Source organism: Amborella trichopoda, chromosome 6 (assembly GCF_054954075.1).
Source record: "Amborella trichopoda isolate Santa Cruz 75 chromosome 6, AtrichopodaSantaCruz75HAP2 v2.0, whole genome shotgun sequence".
Classification (NCBI taxonomy): domain Eukaryota; kingdom Viridiplantae; phylum Streptophyta; class Magnoliopsida; order Amborellales; family Amborellaceae; genus Amborella; species Amborella trichopoda.
Window position 1 is genome coordinate 50,670,775 of NC_142341.1, and position 17,799 is coordinate 50,688,573.

Consider the following 17,799-nt stretch of genomic DNA (forward strand, 5'->3'; position numbering starts at 1 on the left):
AAGGAGAAATTATCTCAAATTTTAGTTTTTAAAAAGAGAAAGTATTTTAAAATTTGTGAGAAAAACTATATCATATTTAGAGAGAGAAACTACTTAAAAATGTTAAGAGAGAGAACCTATGTCAAAATTATTGAAGAGGAGAACTATCTTAAGTTTTAAGTTTTAGAGAGAGAATATTAAAATTTTAGAAAGAGAAACTAATATTGAAATTTAGAGAGAGTAAAGCACCTAAAATTTTTATAGAGAGAGAAATTATCTCAAAATTTTTAAATAAACAATTTCAAATTTTAAATTTTGGATAGAAAGTATATTATTTTTAGAGAGACAAACCATATCAAATTTTAGAAAGAGAAACTGCCTCAAAATTTTTATAGATACACTATCTCAAAATTTTGAGTCTTAGAGAGAGAAAGTATATAAAAATGTTAGAGAGAGAAATTGTATCAAGTTTTGTTAAACACATAAGTGATTGCAAAGAATCTAGAAATTTTGAATAGTTTATCCCAACAAAAGATTTGAGGAATCCATGAAAAAAATAATTAATATAAAAAATTCATAAATTTATCTGGATTTCAAATATCTAAGATTCTTAATTTCCTCTTAGCCCTTAACGGATTTACAAGTTGGATTTTTCACGTGAAAATATTAGTACGAGGGCACTATTTTGAAAACCGTATCGGTAGAGTGAATAGTTCATCCCATAAATCTTACTGATCATTTAGACGCCAGTCTGGATCAGTCTAAATTGGATATCTAAAAGATGTTCAAAAATAAAATTTATATATATCTAGACTGCATTTTTAAGGTTGGACATATATGGCAATAATAGATGGGGCTTTTTTTTTGGGGTAAGTAATAATAAATGGGGCCTTATCTCTAGAGCACGTGACCTTCAAAAGAGAGGTTTGGGGCATGATATGGGGGTATCTTTCAATTTTTTGAAAACCATATCCTATCTTTTTTTTTTTTTTTTACGATAGATATCTTATGAAGGGATACAGAAAATCTATGTACTAAATTATCAAATTAGCAACGTTTACAGTTTAAAAAAAGAAAAAAAAGGAAGCAAATTAATAACGGATCTGCCCCTATTTGTTGGCGAAAATTTCGGTTTTATCCTAGCTCATAGATGAAAAACATAAAAGACTTTAAATGCATCTTTTGCCGAGTCTAGCGTTAGCGGGAAATCGCTCGAAGGCATCTCTCTCTCTCTAAAATCTCCCTCTAAAAAACCTGCAATTCATCTCCTACCGAACAGGACGAGGCCTTCTGGTTTTCACGGTCTGTCTATATAAAGTGAAAGCCTTTTCATCTCAATTCCAGCAAGATACTGCTGAGCTAGTTGGTGATTTGGATTTCTAGGGTTTTTTGTTTCTCTCTATATAATGGAGAGTGGAGAGGCTATCAGTAATGTGAGATCAGCTGCAGAGGCAGTCGATGCACCTGATGATTCGATTGCTTCCCTGCATTCAATTGAGAGCCTGTGTATGCGATGTGGAGAAAATGTCAGTAAATTTTTCTATATTTTCTATCAAATTGTTTTGCCCTCTTCAACTCATGGCATGCTTGATGCGATTATTCAATATACAAGATCAAATGATATTCATCTTATTGTTTGCTTTCTGTATTTTTATGGCATATTTTATGTGCTATTTCAATGTCATGGCATATCTATTAGAGTGATCAGTAGCTTAATTAATTCGAATTCATCTAAACGAGATAATAATTTGTGGGTGTAGTCCGTGACATGGGTTCTTTTCATTTCTGGGTTTCTTATTCGAATTAAATTAACCATTAAACTAACCAATACATAGTAAAAAAATAAAATAAAAAATAAACTAACCACTTATTTTCACTATTTATGTATTATTTTCAGTCATTGTTTTGATTTCTTTTATTATTGAGTTTGAGTAGTGGTTTCATTTATTTCGCCATTAAACTAACCAATACATAGTGAAAAAATAAAATAAAAAATAAACTATCCACTTATTTTCACTATTTATGTATTATTTTCAGTCATTGTTTTGATTTCTTTTATTATTGAGTTTGAGTAGTGGTTTCATTTATTTCGCCATTAAACTAACCAATACATAGTGAAAAAATAAAATAAAAAATAAACTAACCACTTATTTTCACTATTTATGTATTATTTTCAGTCAATGTTTTGATTTCTTTTATTATTGAGTTTGAGTAGTGGTTTCATTTATTTCGTTTACTACTTGGTTGAATTAAACTAAACTATACAGTAGAAAAGTATAGTACCTCTGTTATTGCATACATCTTAATTAGACTTTTCCCTATTCATTATTGAGATTTCCCTGTTCATTAATTCGTGCGTGGACATTTAACGCTCAAAAATAGAAAAAAAGAAAAGAAAAAGTATATGGCCGTTTTAGGCTAAGTTGCATGTATGGGCATGTATGGCATGTTATGGTTGTGAGGCTGGTAGTGAACCCAACAGAGATACCTGATCCCCTCTTTCATTTATAACTGCACCATTTTTTTTTTTTTCATTGACATGTTAACGGGATAGGAATGGAATCCTTGACGTCACATTGTGGCTCCGCCACCATGACCACCCAGGCCAAGGGCCATTCCTTTTATTTATATGCTTCCTTTCATGATATTTCTTTTTTTCAAATTTCTATTGAATTTACCTGATGTGATTACTTATGCTTAACAGGGGATAACCAGGCTCCTCTTAACTCGAATTCCCCATTTTCGGGAGGTATGATGACAAAGCTACTTTATAGATATATTGTATCTCTCTCTCTCTCTCCCTTCTCTTCTCCTCTCCTCTCTCTCTCTATCTATATATATACATACATATATATACACATATATGTACATGCATACATATACATACATATGTATGTATGTATGTATATATATTCCCTTAATTTTTTAGAGCAGCAAGAATCCTCATTGCTAAGTTATTTGGTCAGTTATGTAATTCAAGTAAATAATGTTTAAGAGTGATCGATAAATAATTACAAATGGAGGAATCATTAGATTGGTTAATGAACTCCTTTTATATAGAAAATGTTAAAGACCCAAAACTTCTACTAGATTAAGAAATCATTGCTCCATTGTGATGTCTTAAACTGATAATGATACTCCCTTTTAGGAATTTTCTGTTCACTGATGTGAGTGTATTTTGTAACACCATGTCACTACATCTCTTTTAATGATTTCCAGCATGTTCTCCATACTTCTATCTTGACATGCAGTTATTTATTTCCTTCCATAATCTATTCGTAATAAAACTTTTTTGTACAGTCTTCATGTTATTAATAGAATGGTGGTTCCCAAAGTTAAAAGACTTTAGTCTCATTTCAGTCCATTCCAGATCTGTACGGGACAATAGAAAGTAAGAAGCATGATTCATTAAGTACGAAACAAGCTAAAAGATACTTCCATTATATAAAAAAGCATGCGGTGTGCTACAGATGCTCCCACTGACTTTTTTGTTCTTTTCTTTTTTTGGGTTTAATGAGAATTCATGATGGAGATATGGTCCATTGGTTCAGCCTGTTAGCTGCATAGAAGTTCGCCAAAATTAAGCCCCTAGTTAGAGGTTCTCTGTCCGTAGTAACGAGTCTATATCTATCATCAACTGGTAATAATCCACGAGCCTATGGGAATCCTTTCTGCCAAATTCTTTCCAGTTCTTTTTAGTTTCTTAACTTTTATTATGTAGCCTTTCCTTCTTTATGTTTGTTCTTTTCAAGGCCTATTGGTTTTTGGGGTGAGTAAAGCTGGGATTTGAGCACCAAATGCTATTGCTGTGATTCTATGCATTAGCCACAGTGCCAAAGCAACCTGGCCCCCAATTCATCCTTTACTTAAGGACTTGATTCCATGATGTGTACAGTTTGCTTGTGGTATGGTTGATGTAGATGTCTCTTGTTGTTGACTGTATCTTACTGCCGACTTTGTGTATGTACGTAAATTGTTTGTTTTCGAAGAGGCCATTATTGCATATTGATCCTTTATAGCTTATCTGCTAGTTTTAGCGATGTATTTTGTCACCAGGGTTAAAAAGTCTGTCAGTCCCATGTTCCCCATACTCTCTAATACAAGAGAAAAACTATGCAAGTGAAAGCATGCTTTCATTTTGAGGTTGTTTGTCTCCATTGAAGTTGTTAGGAAGCTCTTACTGGATTATGCCGCTACTTGTAAAATTCTCATGCTCAACTTGGATAAAGTTATAGGTTTGTCTTAATATAATGGATGTATAGGTCAGAAATGTTTGCTTGACCTAGTGTTACGTTATATTCACCTGGTTTCCCTGTATGCATTGTTTTGTCAATATTCCATGTCAATTGACTGCCATGCAAAAATTTCCCATTTTTATGTGTTTTTAATTTCGTTCGCCTTCTGTAAATTGTTAACTAGTATGTGGAGAGTCGAAATACACTATGCAACCAATACATGATTCCATGGTACTTTGTTGTCTTTATTCAATATGATACTTGCATCGTCGATTTTTTTCAGTGGGCATTGAGATGCCTCATATAATAAGGGGAAAGAGCACTCAAGCCTTCTTATCTTCTTTGACACATGCTCAATATCATTCTTTTTATTATTTCTAAAATAGTACAGTCCTTATTATCGCTCAATGTGCTAGTCATGGTTGTTCATTGCTAAACAGCATAGTTTTCCATTTCTCTGCAGGTTGTGTTAATGGCCTTTGAATGCCCACATTGTAATGAAAGGTAGTTTGTTTGAAGCCTTTTTGGTTAGTTTTCTGTATGCTTTGACATTCATGCTCCATGTGTATGATTGAAAGCGGGAGTTGAAGGCATCTCTCAAGAGGGCAAGCAGCATTGCTTTGCTCAAGACTGGCTCTTCTGACAAAAATCAAAATATTGCTTTTTTTGAGCTCTAGCTTGTGTTTTTGAGCTTCATAGAGTGATATTTTTCAACATCTTAGAACATTCATATGAAAAATCAGCTAACAATCATATAATTCACCCAGTGTTTCAAAAAGTGCTAGGCGACACCTAGGCGGTCGGGGGGTCCAGGCCGCCCAGTGCCTAGGAGGGCTCCTAGAACCTGGGCGGGCCAGTAGATTTTTTTTTTTTGGGTTTTCTTCCTCTAAAATAGCCTCTAATGGGTTTTAGGTTTCAAATGAACCTAAAATCCACAATTTTGCCCTTTAGTATTAGAAAAATGACCCAAAAATACCCTCAAGGAGCTGCATATCCGCCCTTGGGTGGGTGCAAGCCTTGGGCGGTCGCCTAGGCGGGTTCAGGTGGGCGCCTAGGGATATCCGCCTTGGCGGCTGCCCAGGCGCTGGGCGGTCCGCTTTTTGAAACAGTGAATTTACCCATGTCTAGCATTATTTATTGCATGTAGCAATGGTTATTTGAAGCTGGTTGATGGCCTTTCTTATCTTAGCTTATACTTGTAAATCAGGAACAATGAAGTGCAGTTTGCTGGTGAGCTCCAACCTCGCGGATGTTGCTATCATTTGAGAGTAATGGGTGGTGATCGCAAGGTTGTTCATTGAAAATTGATATTTGACTTTGAAAATCTGTTAAATATGATTGTCAAACTTACAGTTAGTTGCAATTGATTATTCTTGTATCCATGTGTCTTCATATGACGTTCAAGGAAAGAGATATATAACACTATCTATATATCAATAGTGAGTCATAATGATCTTTTATGTACCAAAGATGCACATACATAGTGTTTATTCATTGTATTGCTATAATCTTATTCCTTTGTGAATTAGCACCCACCTGGAATATCAGGTGCCCACTAGGTGATTCTAGCCTAGGTGGACCCTGAAGTGCCTGTAGCTGCCTGGCGCTTTTGAAGTTTGTGCAGCCTGGCACATTTGAAGTTTGCAACCGTGCACTTCACACATCTCATTTCTTGCTTGTTTGTTATACTGGTATATTTGTATGCATGGGTAAAACCCGAAATCATTTTTATGGATGGAAATCCTCTAGTGACTTAAATTGTAACTTCCCAACAAGTTTTTAGATTACGATTTCCCTTCTATTTATGCTTGAAATAGTGGTATTAGCTATCATGGTGAATTGATATGGTTATTTGATACAGATGCTTGACCGTCAAGTGGTGAAATCTGATTCAGCATCCATTAAGGTATACCAACGGGCATTTTTTAATCTTAAAATTTGTCATGGAAATACTAAAGACAAGTTTCATGAAGTTATTTGTGGATGAGCAGGTCCGCCATAAATCTTGATTGGTAAATAAAAGCATATGCTTGAAGCCTTCTATTTGCATTTTCATTTTGTTTATTTTGTTGCATTTGGGATGAAATGTGCAATGTTCTGAATCTCTTGGCCAACATTGTGCTCATAGTGGAGGTGTACAATTTCAAAAAAAGTAAATAAGGGGTAAGATTTAAAAAATTCTATGAAAAGAAGATGCATTTTTAACATGGCCTTATAAGCAGTGATTCAAAAAGTCATTTCCAAGAAAATGCACTGGAACGCATGCATAAACTAGTAGGTATCAGTGGCATGTATGACGACTTCTCTCGGTGCATCTCTATATATATATTTTTGTCTTCCCTTAAGAGGAGATCATGTTGACTATGCCTAAATTGACTTTTTACTTTTTTCCAGTTATGCAATATGCTATTATCAGAATAATATTCTTGCTTATGGTAGAATTTTTTTACTCCAAAAGGCTATTATGGAGGTTCTTTTCTTACCATTATTATGTTCGCAGATTCCAGAGTTGGATTTTGAGATACCCCCAGAAGCTCAACGTGGGAAACTTTCAACGGTATACTATTCTTCTGTGCCTCAATTTGCAATAGTTTAGTTGACATGTTTCCTAATGGCGCTTGAGATCTTGATCTAAATCCAGCCAATTCCATATGACATGTAAAAGCCTGTTGAAATGTATTCTTCTGCACTTTGAATAATTGTGTAACAAGTAAAATTGGTGTTTGAATTTAAGGAAATGAAGTGTCCATTCTCACCTGCGTCCACGTATAATGATGGCTAGAGATTGCACATCTATCTTTGATGTGTTTGAAGAAGCTTACTTGTCAGTGTTTCTGTAAGATGGTATTCAGGAATGATGAAAGATTCAAGTGACATTTGGTATCTCGTGACTTATGGTCTAATGACTAGAAAAGACATTTTTGTGAGACCTAGAGTAGAATGTTATGTGCTGCAGAGATTGTTATGCATGATTATTGAGTTTCTTTCGCTCACTGTTTGACAACCTTATCTTCTTCTTCTTCTTCTTTTGGTTTTTTTTTTTGGGTTCTTAAGGTGGAAGGGATTCTTCTACGAGCTGCAGAGGAGCTGCAAGCTTTGCAAGAGGAGCGAAGGGTAAGCCTTGTTTTGAAAATTTTTCATTCTTGGTCCATCTAAGTGCTATAATATCTCGCCATTTTGCAACTTGCAGAAGGTTGATCCTGAGACAGCAGAAGCTTTGGACCGGTTTTTGATTAAATTGAAATCCTGTGCAGAAGGAAATGTGCCGTTTACCTTCATACTTGATGATCCTGCAGGCAATAGCTTCATTGAGAACCTGTAAGCCATGATCAAAAGGACATTGATGCAACTAATATCATCATGATGGTGTCTTCTTTTTGTGCCTGATTGTTTATTTGAATTTTAGATTGTTATCATCAAGTGGAATGTCACTTGGTTGCAAACTTGGAATTGCCTACCGAGGAGAATTTCTATCGTCCATCATTTGAAAGTGGATTGTATGTTTTGCTTCTACTTTTCGATTTTTATGGGCTTTTCTTTTGTTGTTTCTGCATAGGGTCTATGCTGTACGTTCATCCTTTCCTAGGATACATGTATGTATAAGTTTAAGATGCATCACTTAATAAACGTAAGGTTTAGGTCATCTTGTATCACTTCTGGCTGGTAAGTTCCCTATGAGAACTACTTGATATAAATTTAATGTTGTAGTAGATGGATCACTTCATAGATATGTCACTTATCCTAAGGTTACACCCATGAGCATGGGGTGGATTACGAGGAGATCTTCAGAGTTGCTTCGCTTACCATTGCCCCAAAATTCTGTCATCTCACAAGGGGATTTGTGCTTCAGGTGGGGAGGGGTGAGATGGTATCACAGACTTTCTATCTGTGAAGCATTAGGCAATCAATTGCCTCGATTTTGAATTTATGTTGATTTTCTTGTAAATATGTTATGATTTTGCATAGATCATCGATCCCTAATCTGAGGGTTGTTATATTTAGTTAGCACTTAATTCAAAATATGTTAGCTGGTACTTGTGGTTAGTTTGGTTTGTCTTGCAGTACTACTGATATGATTGCAGTTTCATTGAATTATGAGGTACTTCTAATCAATGTTGATTGGTGCAGTTGTTATACCTTTTTAGATTTTCTGTTTTTACCTTAGGCTGTTTCAGACTGCATATGCTGTTGTGAGAGCAGATGGTTCACCATTACTGGGTCTCTATTAAGTAATATTTGGCTTTGGATTTTATTTCCCACACCCTACATGAAAGTAACATTAGTTCTGCTTGTGTTTGTTTTTTATCTTAGCATTGCATTTCAAGGCGAAATGCATTGACATTCACTTTCACTATATATTGGAGAGAATTACTTTATTGGTCTCCTTTACACTGCTTCCTCAGAACAGATTCTAGCTTTGCATTTGTTTACTTTCTTTTGCTGTTTCATTTTTTGTTCTTGTTTCTGAAAAGAAGGGGTTGGGGTGGGAATTGTTTGAGGAGAGCAATAAGTGCATATGTGCATATTCATGTAGTTACTTATAAATTTTATTGTGGGTCATATGTTACAAGCGGTAGAAGTAGTCTAACCAGCAATATACATGAAAGATGTAATCCTTGAGCCCATTCAGCTCGTCCTTGGGGGAAAGTTAGGTGGATGATCCATTGATCATATCGTCTTTTGATGCTTGTAGGTTTGCTCCCTCCTCTGATCCAGCACTGACTGTGAAGTTTTATGATCGGACTCCCGAACAGCAAGCGTCTCTGGGGTTTCTTGCCGAGTCGACAGCTGGTGAAGAAGAGTCTGAGCCTCACGGTGGTGGTGAAGTTAGAATAGAGCGAACTAAGAAAACGAAGTATATTCCTGCTGGAACAAGAAGAGAGTCTCATGGTTCTATTGGAGCAGAGGGTGGTCATCGTGCAATTGCTCAGGGTAACAGTGAGGAAATTGCTGCCGCCTTGTTCAAATACTCTGCACCTGAAGAGGTCTGTTGTTTTTATTAGCCTATTGCTCGCTGGGCGATGGTGTTGCTATACACTTTTCTTTACAGGAATTGTGTAATCTTTTCTCTTTTTTCGTGGTTCTAGGTTATGACTTTTCCATCAACATGTGGAGCATGTGGAGCTAGATGTGAGACCAGAATGTTTGTCACAAGTATGGCTTCTTTCTTTGTCCTTGAACTGGTTCACCAACGCTGTCTTTGCATATTGCTAAATGTAAACAGATATTGTATAAGTGGTGCTGTGAGGAATTTCTTAATTCAAATTCGACATCCACTTCTTCCTTACCCTGGGGAATGGGAACTATTAAGTTAGTGTATGTTGGTATTAGTGACTTGAATTTAACCAAAGATGATGGAATTTATAAAACCAAGATTATAAATACCAGGGAGTTTAGGGTTTTTCAATGATTTTCAATGGCCCTATCCTCGTGGGGTTCTTTGAGAAAATCATGCATTTGAAGTTATTCTAACATTATTTTAATTATTTGGTTTCGGATTTGTAGACTTCAAAGTTCATGTTTGTCTAAAGTGTTCTTTATTTGATTTTGCTTGCAGAAATTCCATACTTCCAAGAAGTCATTGTGATGGCATCAACTTGTGATAGTTGTGGTTATCGTAGTTCCGAGGTTAGTAGGAGCTCAACAATCAACATTTTATAACTGATTTATGGTGGGGACTTTTTAAGTATCTTTCTGAAATGATAATCATTGTTATGATCTTTTTGGCATATACAAAAGTTGAAACCAGGTGGGAAGATTCCTGAGAAGGGAAAGCGGATTACTGTGCGTGTCTTGAACACTGAAGATGTTTGCCGTGATGTGATAAAGGTGTGCTGTTGTTCCATATGATAAGATTGATTTATGGCTAACCGCTAGTACTTGCAAGGGGATTATTTTTCTTATGCTTAATTAAATCAGCTCTCTTCTACATATTTTAAAATTTCAAGTGTCAATAAAGTGTTAGTGGTCATATAAACCCATTATTATTGTGCGTTTTTTGTGATGAACTGCTTGCAAAATAGTTGGCAATGTGTTTGGTGTGATTTAGAAGTGCCAATATGCCAGATCACAACAGATTTCCTTGAATTGAGCTTATTTAAGAAACAATGGCGTTCAGATAGGTGACCTCCACGGATGTCCTTTGTTGCACGTGTACACACTTATTTTCCAACATAAAAGAAAGGGAAATTTATCAAATTACCCACTAGAGATGAAGAATTTAACCTCTTTACCCACATCTTTTGATTTAATTGCAAAATACCCATTAACAAATACATGGTCTTGGATAGGAATAGTTGCAATTGGGCAACTTCATCTCTCATGGGTATTTTGACAAAATTCCCTAAATTAATATTACATTATACACATATGTAAGATGGGGAGCATTGCCATACTTGACTCTTTCATCACTCATGGGATCAATCTAACCTCTGTGTCTTCTCTTTCAAATGATTGGTCTCAGTTCCTTATTTAGCCTGCTATTTTTGCATGTCAGTCAGATACTGCGAGCATTAAAGTTCCTGAACTTGACTTGGAACTTGCAAGTGGCACCCTTGGTGGGCTTGTTACGACTGTTGAAGGTCTGATGACTAAAATTAGAGAAAGTGAGTTTTTGTGCCACTCATTATCTTTCAAAAAGTCATCTTGCTATAATTTTATTTTAAATTTCGGTAGCCAATATGAATGTCCTCTTTTAATTTGTTTACTAGCAATATGAATGTCCTCTTTTAATTTGTTTACTAGCCAAGAATCAATGTTGGATATTTGAAACCTCATTAGAGCTTTACTAGCATAAATGGTTGATGAGCCTTTTTAAGAGCTGCTCAACACTTGGTGTTAGCAATGCGAGGAATTTGAGATGTCTATGTGCATTTAGTTACTATCAAACTTTAGCAAGCATATGCTGTTATGGTTGTCTATTATCTGTTCAGTTCATCATTGTTATAGAAACAGTGGATTTTTTGCGATAAGGATCTTTGAAGCATATCATACTATAAACATTGACCCTCGAATTGAGTGATGATTAGTCTGAATTCACAGTTTGATGGTTTTACTTCTGGGTAGAAGACCATCCCTAAAATAATAATGCTTTTAAATATCATCTAGAGCCAACCAATGAGAATATTTTAATTACTGGTAAATATTGTCATACCATTTATTAAAACTTGCTTTCACAAAAAACAGTTGGAGTTGTCTTCACATAGCATGCACAATTTTACTTTGAGCTTCTATTTTAATTTTTTTTTATTTTCCCGATAGAAACTTTGGGCCAAAGTGTAAAAGTTGACCCTTTGTGTACATGAAATAACTTCAATTCTTTATTTTGATTTTCCCATGAGAAACTTTTGGCCAAAGTGTAAAACTTGATCCTTTGTGTACACGAAACAACTTCAATTAATTGTGTCAGGAACCCTAGTGGGTAGCAAAGTTGTCCTGAAAATAACATGTACATCACCCATGAAGTATATGGATTTGAAAGTGTAGCTAGATAGGCTAACTCGGGCAGAATACCAAAGGGAAGTGTGAAGAGAGTCTATTTATGTTGAGTATAATCTCCTTATATGCTCCACTCCTACGTCTTAAAATGTCCTCTGACCAAAATAAGAAAAGTTATGTCTCTCTATCGGTTAGACATGCCTATAGCCTTCAATTCCCTTAACTCAAACATAACATGATGAACCTAGTTTTGTATTGAACTCTGGCTGCTCTCTCTTTAGGGCGTACCTGCTTCCCCCTGGCACTAATGCTCTATTCTTATTCACACCCTGCATTATAGACAGCCTAAACAGTAAGCAACCCTGTTCCCAAATATTTTTTAGTATGGTAGAAAAACAGGAAATTGTTCACAGTTTGAGCTATTAAACAATATTATATGTGGTATCTTAATTTGTCAAAATGACTTTGTTTGCAGATCTTGAAAGAGTACATGGGTTCACTTTAGGGGATAGCGTTGACAACTGGAAGAAAACCAAATGGCAAGATTTCAATTCAAGGCTGGATCAGGTACTTTCTACGGATTGATTGGAGTTGAATGGAAATCTCAAAATAGGATTGACACATGCATGCATGCATGTGTGCATATATGAGGTAGATGGAACATGGGTTTGCCGAGAAATGGTTGGGATGTTTTCATGTAATTCCAGCTCTTCGTACAAATTTCTTGTTAGTGGTGGCTGCTAAAATTCTTAGAAACAACCATCCTGCAGATTTTTGTGGTATTCTTTTGGTGGGTAAGCTGGGTTTGAATACAACCACCATTTCGTCATACACTTGAATATTGGTTGTTAAGTTCTAGTGATTATTCTCTCTCAAAAAAAAGTTCTAGTGATTATTGATTAATGACTAGGATACTTTTTTAATCTGACTGACCAGAAGATGAAAAGAAAATTCAGAGTACTTAGTTAACAGTTCTAAAAAAAAAAAATTCAGTTCATGATTTGTTTGTTCTTTGCATGTTCTGCAGTTTTTGAAGGTTGAGAAACCATGGACTTTGATAGTTGATGATGCACTGGCCAATTCTTTTGTGGCTCCCATAACTGATGCTATAGAAGACGATCATCAGCTGACCTGTAAGTCTTTCAACCATCTGATATATGGGCAGTTGGGTGCTCTCTCTCTCTCTCTCACTCTCTTGTATGTATGCGTGTGTATGTGTGCATACGTGTTTGTACATTTTGTGCCAGCAGGTGTATGACTCTTTTATAACTTATTATTTTGTATGACGTTTGGTGCTCATCAGTCGAGGAATATGAGAGATCATGGGAGCAGAATGAGGAGCTTGGTCTGAATGATATGGACACATCTTCTGCAGATGTGTCTTATACTTGTTGAAGATGTCAGTCGGTGTAGCTTAATTATGATTTGATCGATAAAAATGTTGCAATTTGATATTTATTATATTAACTTTATTTAGGGAATTATTTGATTACACTGAACATAGGTGCCAAAATATTCATTTTGTAGTGGAAGTCGTGTATAGTGCGATTTGAGTTCTGCCTCCAATGTTTGTTTGTGTTGTTCCTTCAATAGTTACTGGACCGGGGCCTGCTGGTCCGACCGTTCAACCTTTTTCTAATATAACTGATATTTTTATACTGTTATTTTTATTTTTCTTATAGTTCTTTAAATTTTTGTCTAACCAGTTTTACTAGTGGTCGAATTGGTTTTGATTGGATATACCTCAAATTGGTTTGGTGGCTGGTCCGATCATTATAACTGTAGTTACTTACTCCCTCGAAGTTTGTGTGACAAAAAGGTAATATTACCCCTTACCTTTGCAATAAGGATCCACTCGGTTTATTTGTGGCCAAGCCCGCATATGTAGAAATGTGGTCCTCTTAATAAATCTATTTTTGATATGGATTTTAAGACTTAATTTTGAAGGACATGTAATCTCTAACACAGAGATAATGAATATGAAAAAATAAATAAATTTGAAAAACTAGATATAATAATTTTTAGTAAAAACATATTTGGACCGTTAGTTTTCATCTATTTAGATGGAGCACTTACTTGCATCCATCTTTAAGATGGATGCTTCACACTTTTTGGACCGCATATGCAGAAATGCGGGTCAGCAGGTATGAAACAATTTTCTTTGAAATAACAAGGATCTCGAGTTAAGGAGAAAATGGAAAGTTGTTTAAAGGGGAAAACATGGCATGTCATGAGAAAACCTATAGATTCCATTCAGAGCCTGTGGCCTTTTGATTTGCCGTTGCGATTGAAATGTGAAGGTGTAAGGAGTGTATCGACTTTCGCTTTAAAAGAATATAAAAAGATCATTTATACAAGGACGTCATAAGTAATTTTGGCTATTGAACTGAATCTGGATGGCTGGGGTGTGCCATTGATGCTCAGAGTCCTAGGAAGCCTTTTGAACTTTGTGATATTTCAATTTGTTGGATTTCACGTAACCGTTAATGGTAATTTTAATCTCCTTGTACTAAAAGTAAATAGTTTGGAGGTATACAGTTGAGATAGGAAAGAGACTCGAGACTTGGATGCTAAAAAGTTTGTCATGTCGTTACAATCCATGTATAGAATGAGGACAAGGGTGATTCTAACCTCTTTGTGTCACAGATAAATTCTCCACATTTGTGGAATAGGATCAAATGGTTATAATTTAATAAAGGCTTTCAGGTTACCATGGAGGGCAGGGTTTGTATAAGGCTCCCTCCTTGTATTATAGAAGTAAGGCGGACCTCTAAAATATGTTTGGAGACGTAGTTTTGGTATTGGAACCTTATGATGACTTGAAAATATATTTTTGGACTTCTAAAATATACTTGGAGATGTAGGTATGGTATTGAAAGCTTGAAAATATATTTTTATTCCTAGTTATGAAAATTTAAGATTAAAAAATAATTTAAATCGAGCATATCTATAAACATTTGAAAATTTTTGAAAATAAACGATTCAAATTATTTATAACAATATGAGCTATTTCTAGAATTTGAAATTCTTAATTTTCTTCATATCCATAAATTTAGAAGTTGGGATGATCGAGGGTTCTCCAATATTGGCACACTGCAAAGGATTTTAAGGTATATTTTACTTCAATAATATAAAGTGGCGACCTTATATAAACTTTTTGAAAGGGTGAAAACCCCACAATCTTCCATTAAATAATGAGCTTCCACACGAGAGTTGTGCATGGGGCTGCCAAACTGGCTGGGCCAGGTCTAGATTCGGGCCAAAACTCAAGGCCCATGGGTTGGGCCACGCCCTTATTAGCCCGGGCCACCTATGGCCTTTAATAAGTGCAGTAAATGGTATACATTCTATAAAAATATATTTTGTAGTTAAGATTGAGGGTTAGAAAAAGACTTTAGACCTTGCGACAAAAATTACGGATTTGGAGTTGTGGTTTCGGTATATAACAGCGCTCAAATTGATCACATCGACCTCAACAGTTATGAATTTAGAAGAGAAAAGTAACAAAGATTTCAAGGTGTAAAAATAAATTATCTTGTAGCACATTGTTTAGACTGTCCATTTTCAAATGTTCTTTAGATTTATTTCGCTTTTGGAGCTTCAATTTTCATATCATGAGTGAAAATAGTTTTCAAGGCCAATGTTTGAATTGCATTTGCATGCAAAGTTTAGAGTTGATGTGTAGCTTTACTTTTGAGGTGTAGTTTGTATAAGGTTGTAACCTTATTAGGTGTAGTTTGTATAAGGTTGTAACCTTATTAGAAGCAAGGTTTCGATGCTCTATATCGTCTATTTTATTTCAACGATATAGATTTGACCAGCGTTTTAAAAAACGCCGAGTCGAACCGGACTCGCCCGGTTCGACTCGGAAATAGTGAAAAAGGAACCAGATCGCCCGAAAATCGAAAATCGTCCGGTTCTAGAGAGAACCGGACGATTCTGTACAGTGAATCGCCGATTCACTGTACGGAATCGGCGAGTCCGAACAGTGAATCGGCGATTCCGTACGGATTTTTTTTTTTTTTTTTTTTTTTTTTTTTTTTTTTTTTTTTTTTTTTTTTTTTTTTTTTTTTTTTTTTTTTTTTTTTTTTTGGTAATCCATGATAGATTTTTTTTGTAATCCATGATCGAATTTTTTGGTTTTTTGTAACCCATAATAGAATTTTTTGTAATCCATGATCGAAATGTTTGTTTTCTTTTCTTGTAATCCATGATCGATTTTTTTGATTTTTTTTTTTTTTTCGTAACCCATGATAGAATTTTTTGTAATCCATGATCGAATGTTTTGTAATATATGATCGAAATATTTGTTTTTTTTTTGTAATCCATGATTGAAATGTTTGTTTGTTTTTTTTTAATCCATGATTGAATTTTTTGTTTTTTGCTTTTTTTGTAACCCATGATAGAGTTTTTGGTAATCCATGATTGAATTTTTTGTAATCCATGATCGAACTATTTTTTTCTTTTTTTGTAATCCACGATTGAATTTTTTGTTTTTTTTGTTTGTTTTTTTTTGTAATCCATGATCGAATTTTATGTAATCCATGATCGAATTTTATGTAATCCATGATTGAATTTTTTGAAAATTTGTGATTTTTTTTGTTTAATCCATGATCGAATTTTTTTTTGTAATCCATGATAGAATTTTTTGAAAATTTGTGATTTTTTTTTTAATCCATGATAGATTTTTTTGAAAATTTGTTTTTTTTTTTTTTTAATCCATATTATTCAAAGAGAAAACGAGAGAGATGATGATTCTGAGGCCACCCTATCCCAGCCATATTATTCACATATCGAGTCCCAACAGCAACAGTGTAGGGATGAGCACGAAATACTGTAAATTAAATGCTGAATGGAGGTTCATGCAGGGAAAGAACATATCAATATTCGCATATTCATTCAAAAACATGAAAATTCTTAATGGAGTACCCTCATTTTTTATTGAATTCCTAAAAACCAATATTTATAATGAATTTTAATAATTTTTTCGGATTTTTTTGAAGCTTTATTCTGACCGATTCACCCGATTCCGATCCGGATCGCCGATTCGCCGATCCGGATCGGTTTTTGAAAAGCCCGATCCGGGTCACCGATCCGGTTTTTAAACCATTGGATTTGACACATCTTTTAAGATAATATCAATATATGGCATGTTTTTTAAGATAATGTCCAATCAATTCCATTAAAAAAAAAATGTACGGCGTAGATTACGACAATCTTATTTCTACAAATAAGGTTGCAACCTTATATAAACTTTTGCCTTACTTTTTTTTATAAGGCCAAAGCTTTAAGTCTTAAGTGTAATGTAAAATGAATCATCATCAGAGCTTTTTCTCAAATATTTGGGGTCGACTGTACAATTAATAGTATGTCATTCTGCTCTATCGAAGGCCATGCTCTTAGTGAGACCATAAGTCTTTATATCTTTTTTCACTATTTTCAACCATATAAACCATATCATTTCAATAATTTACATCTAAACGTGCAAATACTAATTTATATTAACATATAAATAAGTTATAATACAGAGCAAACCCTTTGGCAGCTCAAAACAAGCAAACACTTTGCGAGATTTCTTAATGAGACTAAAACGATGAATTAAATAAGAATAACTCTCTACCGTCAAGTGGGTGAAGAGTTTAAAGCAAGAGAATGAACAATTGATCTTATGGCAATGGATTATTTAATGGTCCCATAAAAATTAATAAAGCAAACTCTTTGTAAGATAATTCTCGAGTAATGAAGATAAAATTAGGAATAAAATAAGAATCGAGAATAATGAAACTACAATAAGGAATAAAAATAAGAATTAGAGTTTATAGCAAGTGTAGGAAGAGTTGATATTGTGACAATTATGGAATCAACATATATCAGTGGAATGTTTTGTACATATCCGGTTTGATAAGATGACAATGAAGATTTGTGGAGCTACTCAAGGATACAATGCCCCCGTTTTGTCCGTTCGTGAGATTACTTGTGTAGGGCTGAGAATTTTTCGGATTTGGTATCAGATCTATCTAGATCTGGATCTGGATCTGGACCCGGATTTAGATCCAAAAAGTATATTTGGGATCTGGATTTATATCCAGATCCGATTAAATCCACAATGCTTGGATCCGGATCTAAAATACGAGATCTAGATTAAGTC

The 17,799-nt window shown here is 34.7% G+C and overlaps 1 protein-coding gene across 3 annotated transcripts; it reads left to right on the top strand.

Moving 5' to 3' along the window:
• Positions 1-1,168: 1,168 nt before the first annotated feature.
• Positions 1,169-13,217, top strand: LOC18448735 (uncharacterized). Of its 3 annotated transcripts, none has more exons than XR_016057289.1 (16): positions 1,169-1,505; positions 2,684-2,728; positions 4,678-4,718; positions 5,422-5,503; positions 6,076-6,120; positions 6,715-6,771; positions 7,269-7,328; positions 7,405-7,532; positions 8,908-9,199; positions 9,302-9,368; positions 9,772-9,842; positions 9,954-10,043; positions 10,715-10,819; positions 12,127-12,218; positions 12,679-12,784; positions 12,955-13,217. XR_016057289.1 is itself a non-coding variant. In XM_006858796.4 (16 exons), the coding sequence occupies exons 1-16, from the start codon at positions 1,386-1,388 to the stop codon at positions 13,044-13,046; spliced, it is 1,497 nt and encodes a 498-aa protein (XP_006858858.1). In that variant the 5' UTR covers positions 1,169-1,385; the 3' UTR covers positions 13,047-13,217. The 3 variants fall into 3 exon arrangements, 1 of the variants encoding a protein (XP_006858858.1); XM_006858796.4 differs by having other exon boundaries at positions 10,711-10,819; XR_016057290.1 differs by lacking the exon at positions 10,715-10,819.
• Positions 13,218-17,799: the final 4,582 nt, after the last annotated feature.

What these genes read in the sequence shown, in the direction of transcription:
- LOC18448735 (XM_006858796.4), top strand. Translation starts at nt 1,386, where the DNA reads ATGGAGAGTGGAGAGGCTATCAGTAATGTGAGATCAGCTGCAGAGGCA. An exon ending in TGCCCACATTGTAATGAAAG is followed by an intron (nt 4,719 to 5,421) that starts GTAGTTTGTTTG and finishes CTTGTAAATCAG; the next exon opens with GAACAATGAAGTGCAGTTTG. An exon ending in AGACGATCATCAGCTGACCT is followed by an intron (nt 12,785 to 12,954) that starts GTAAGTCTTTCA and finishes GGTGCTCATCAG; the next exon opens with TCGAGGAATATGAGAGATCA.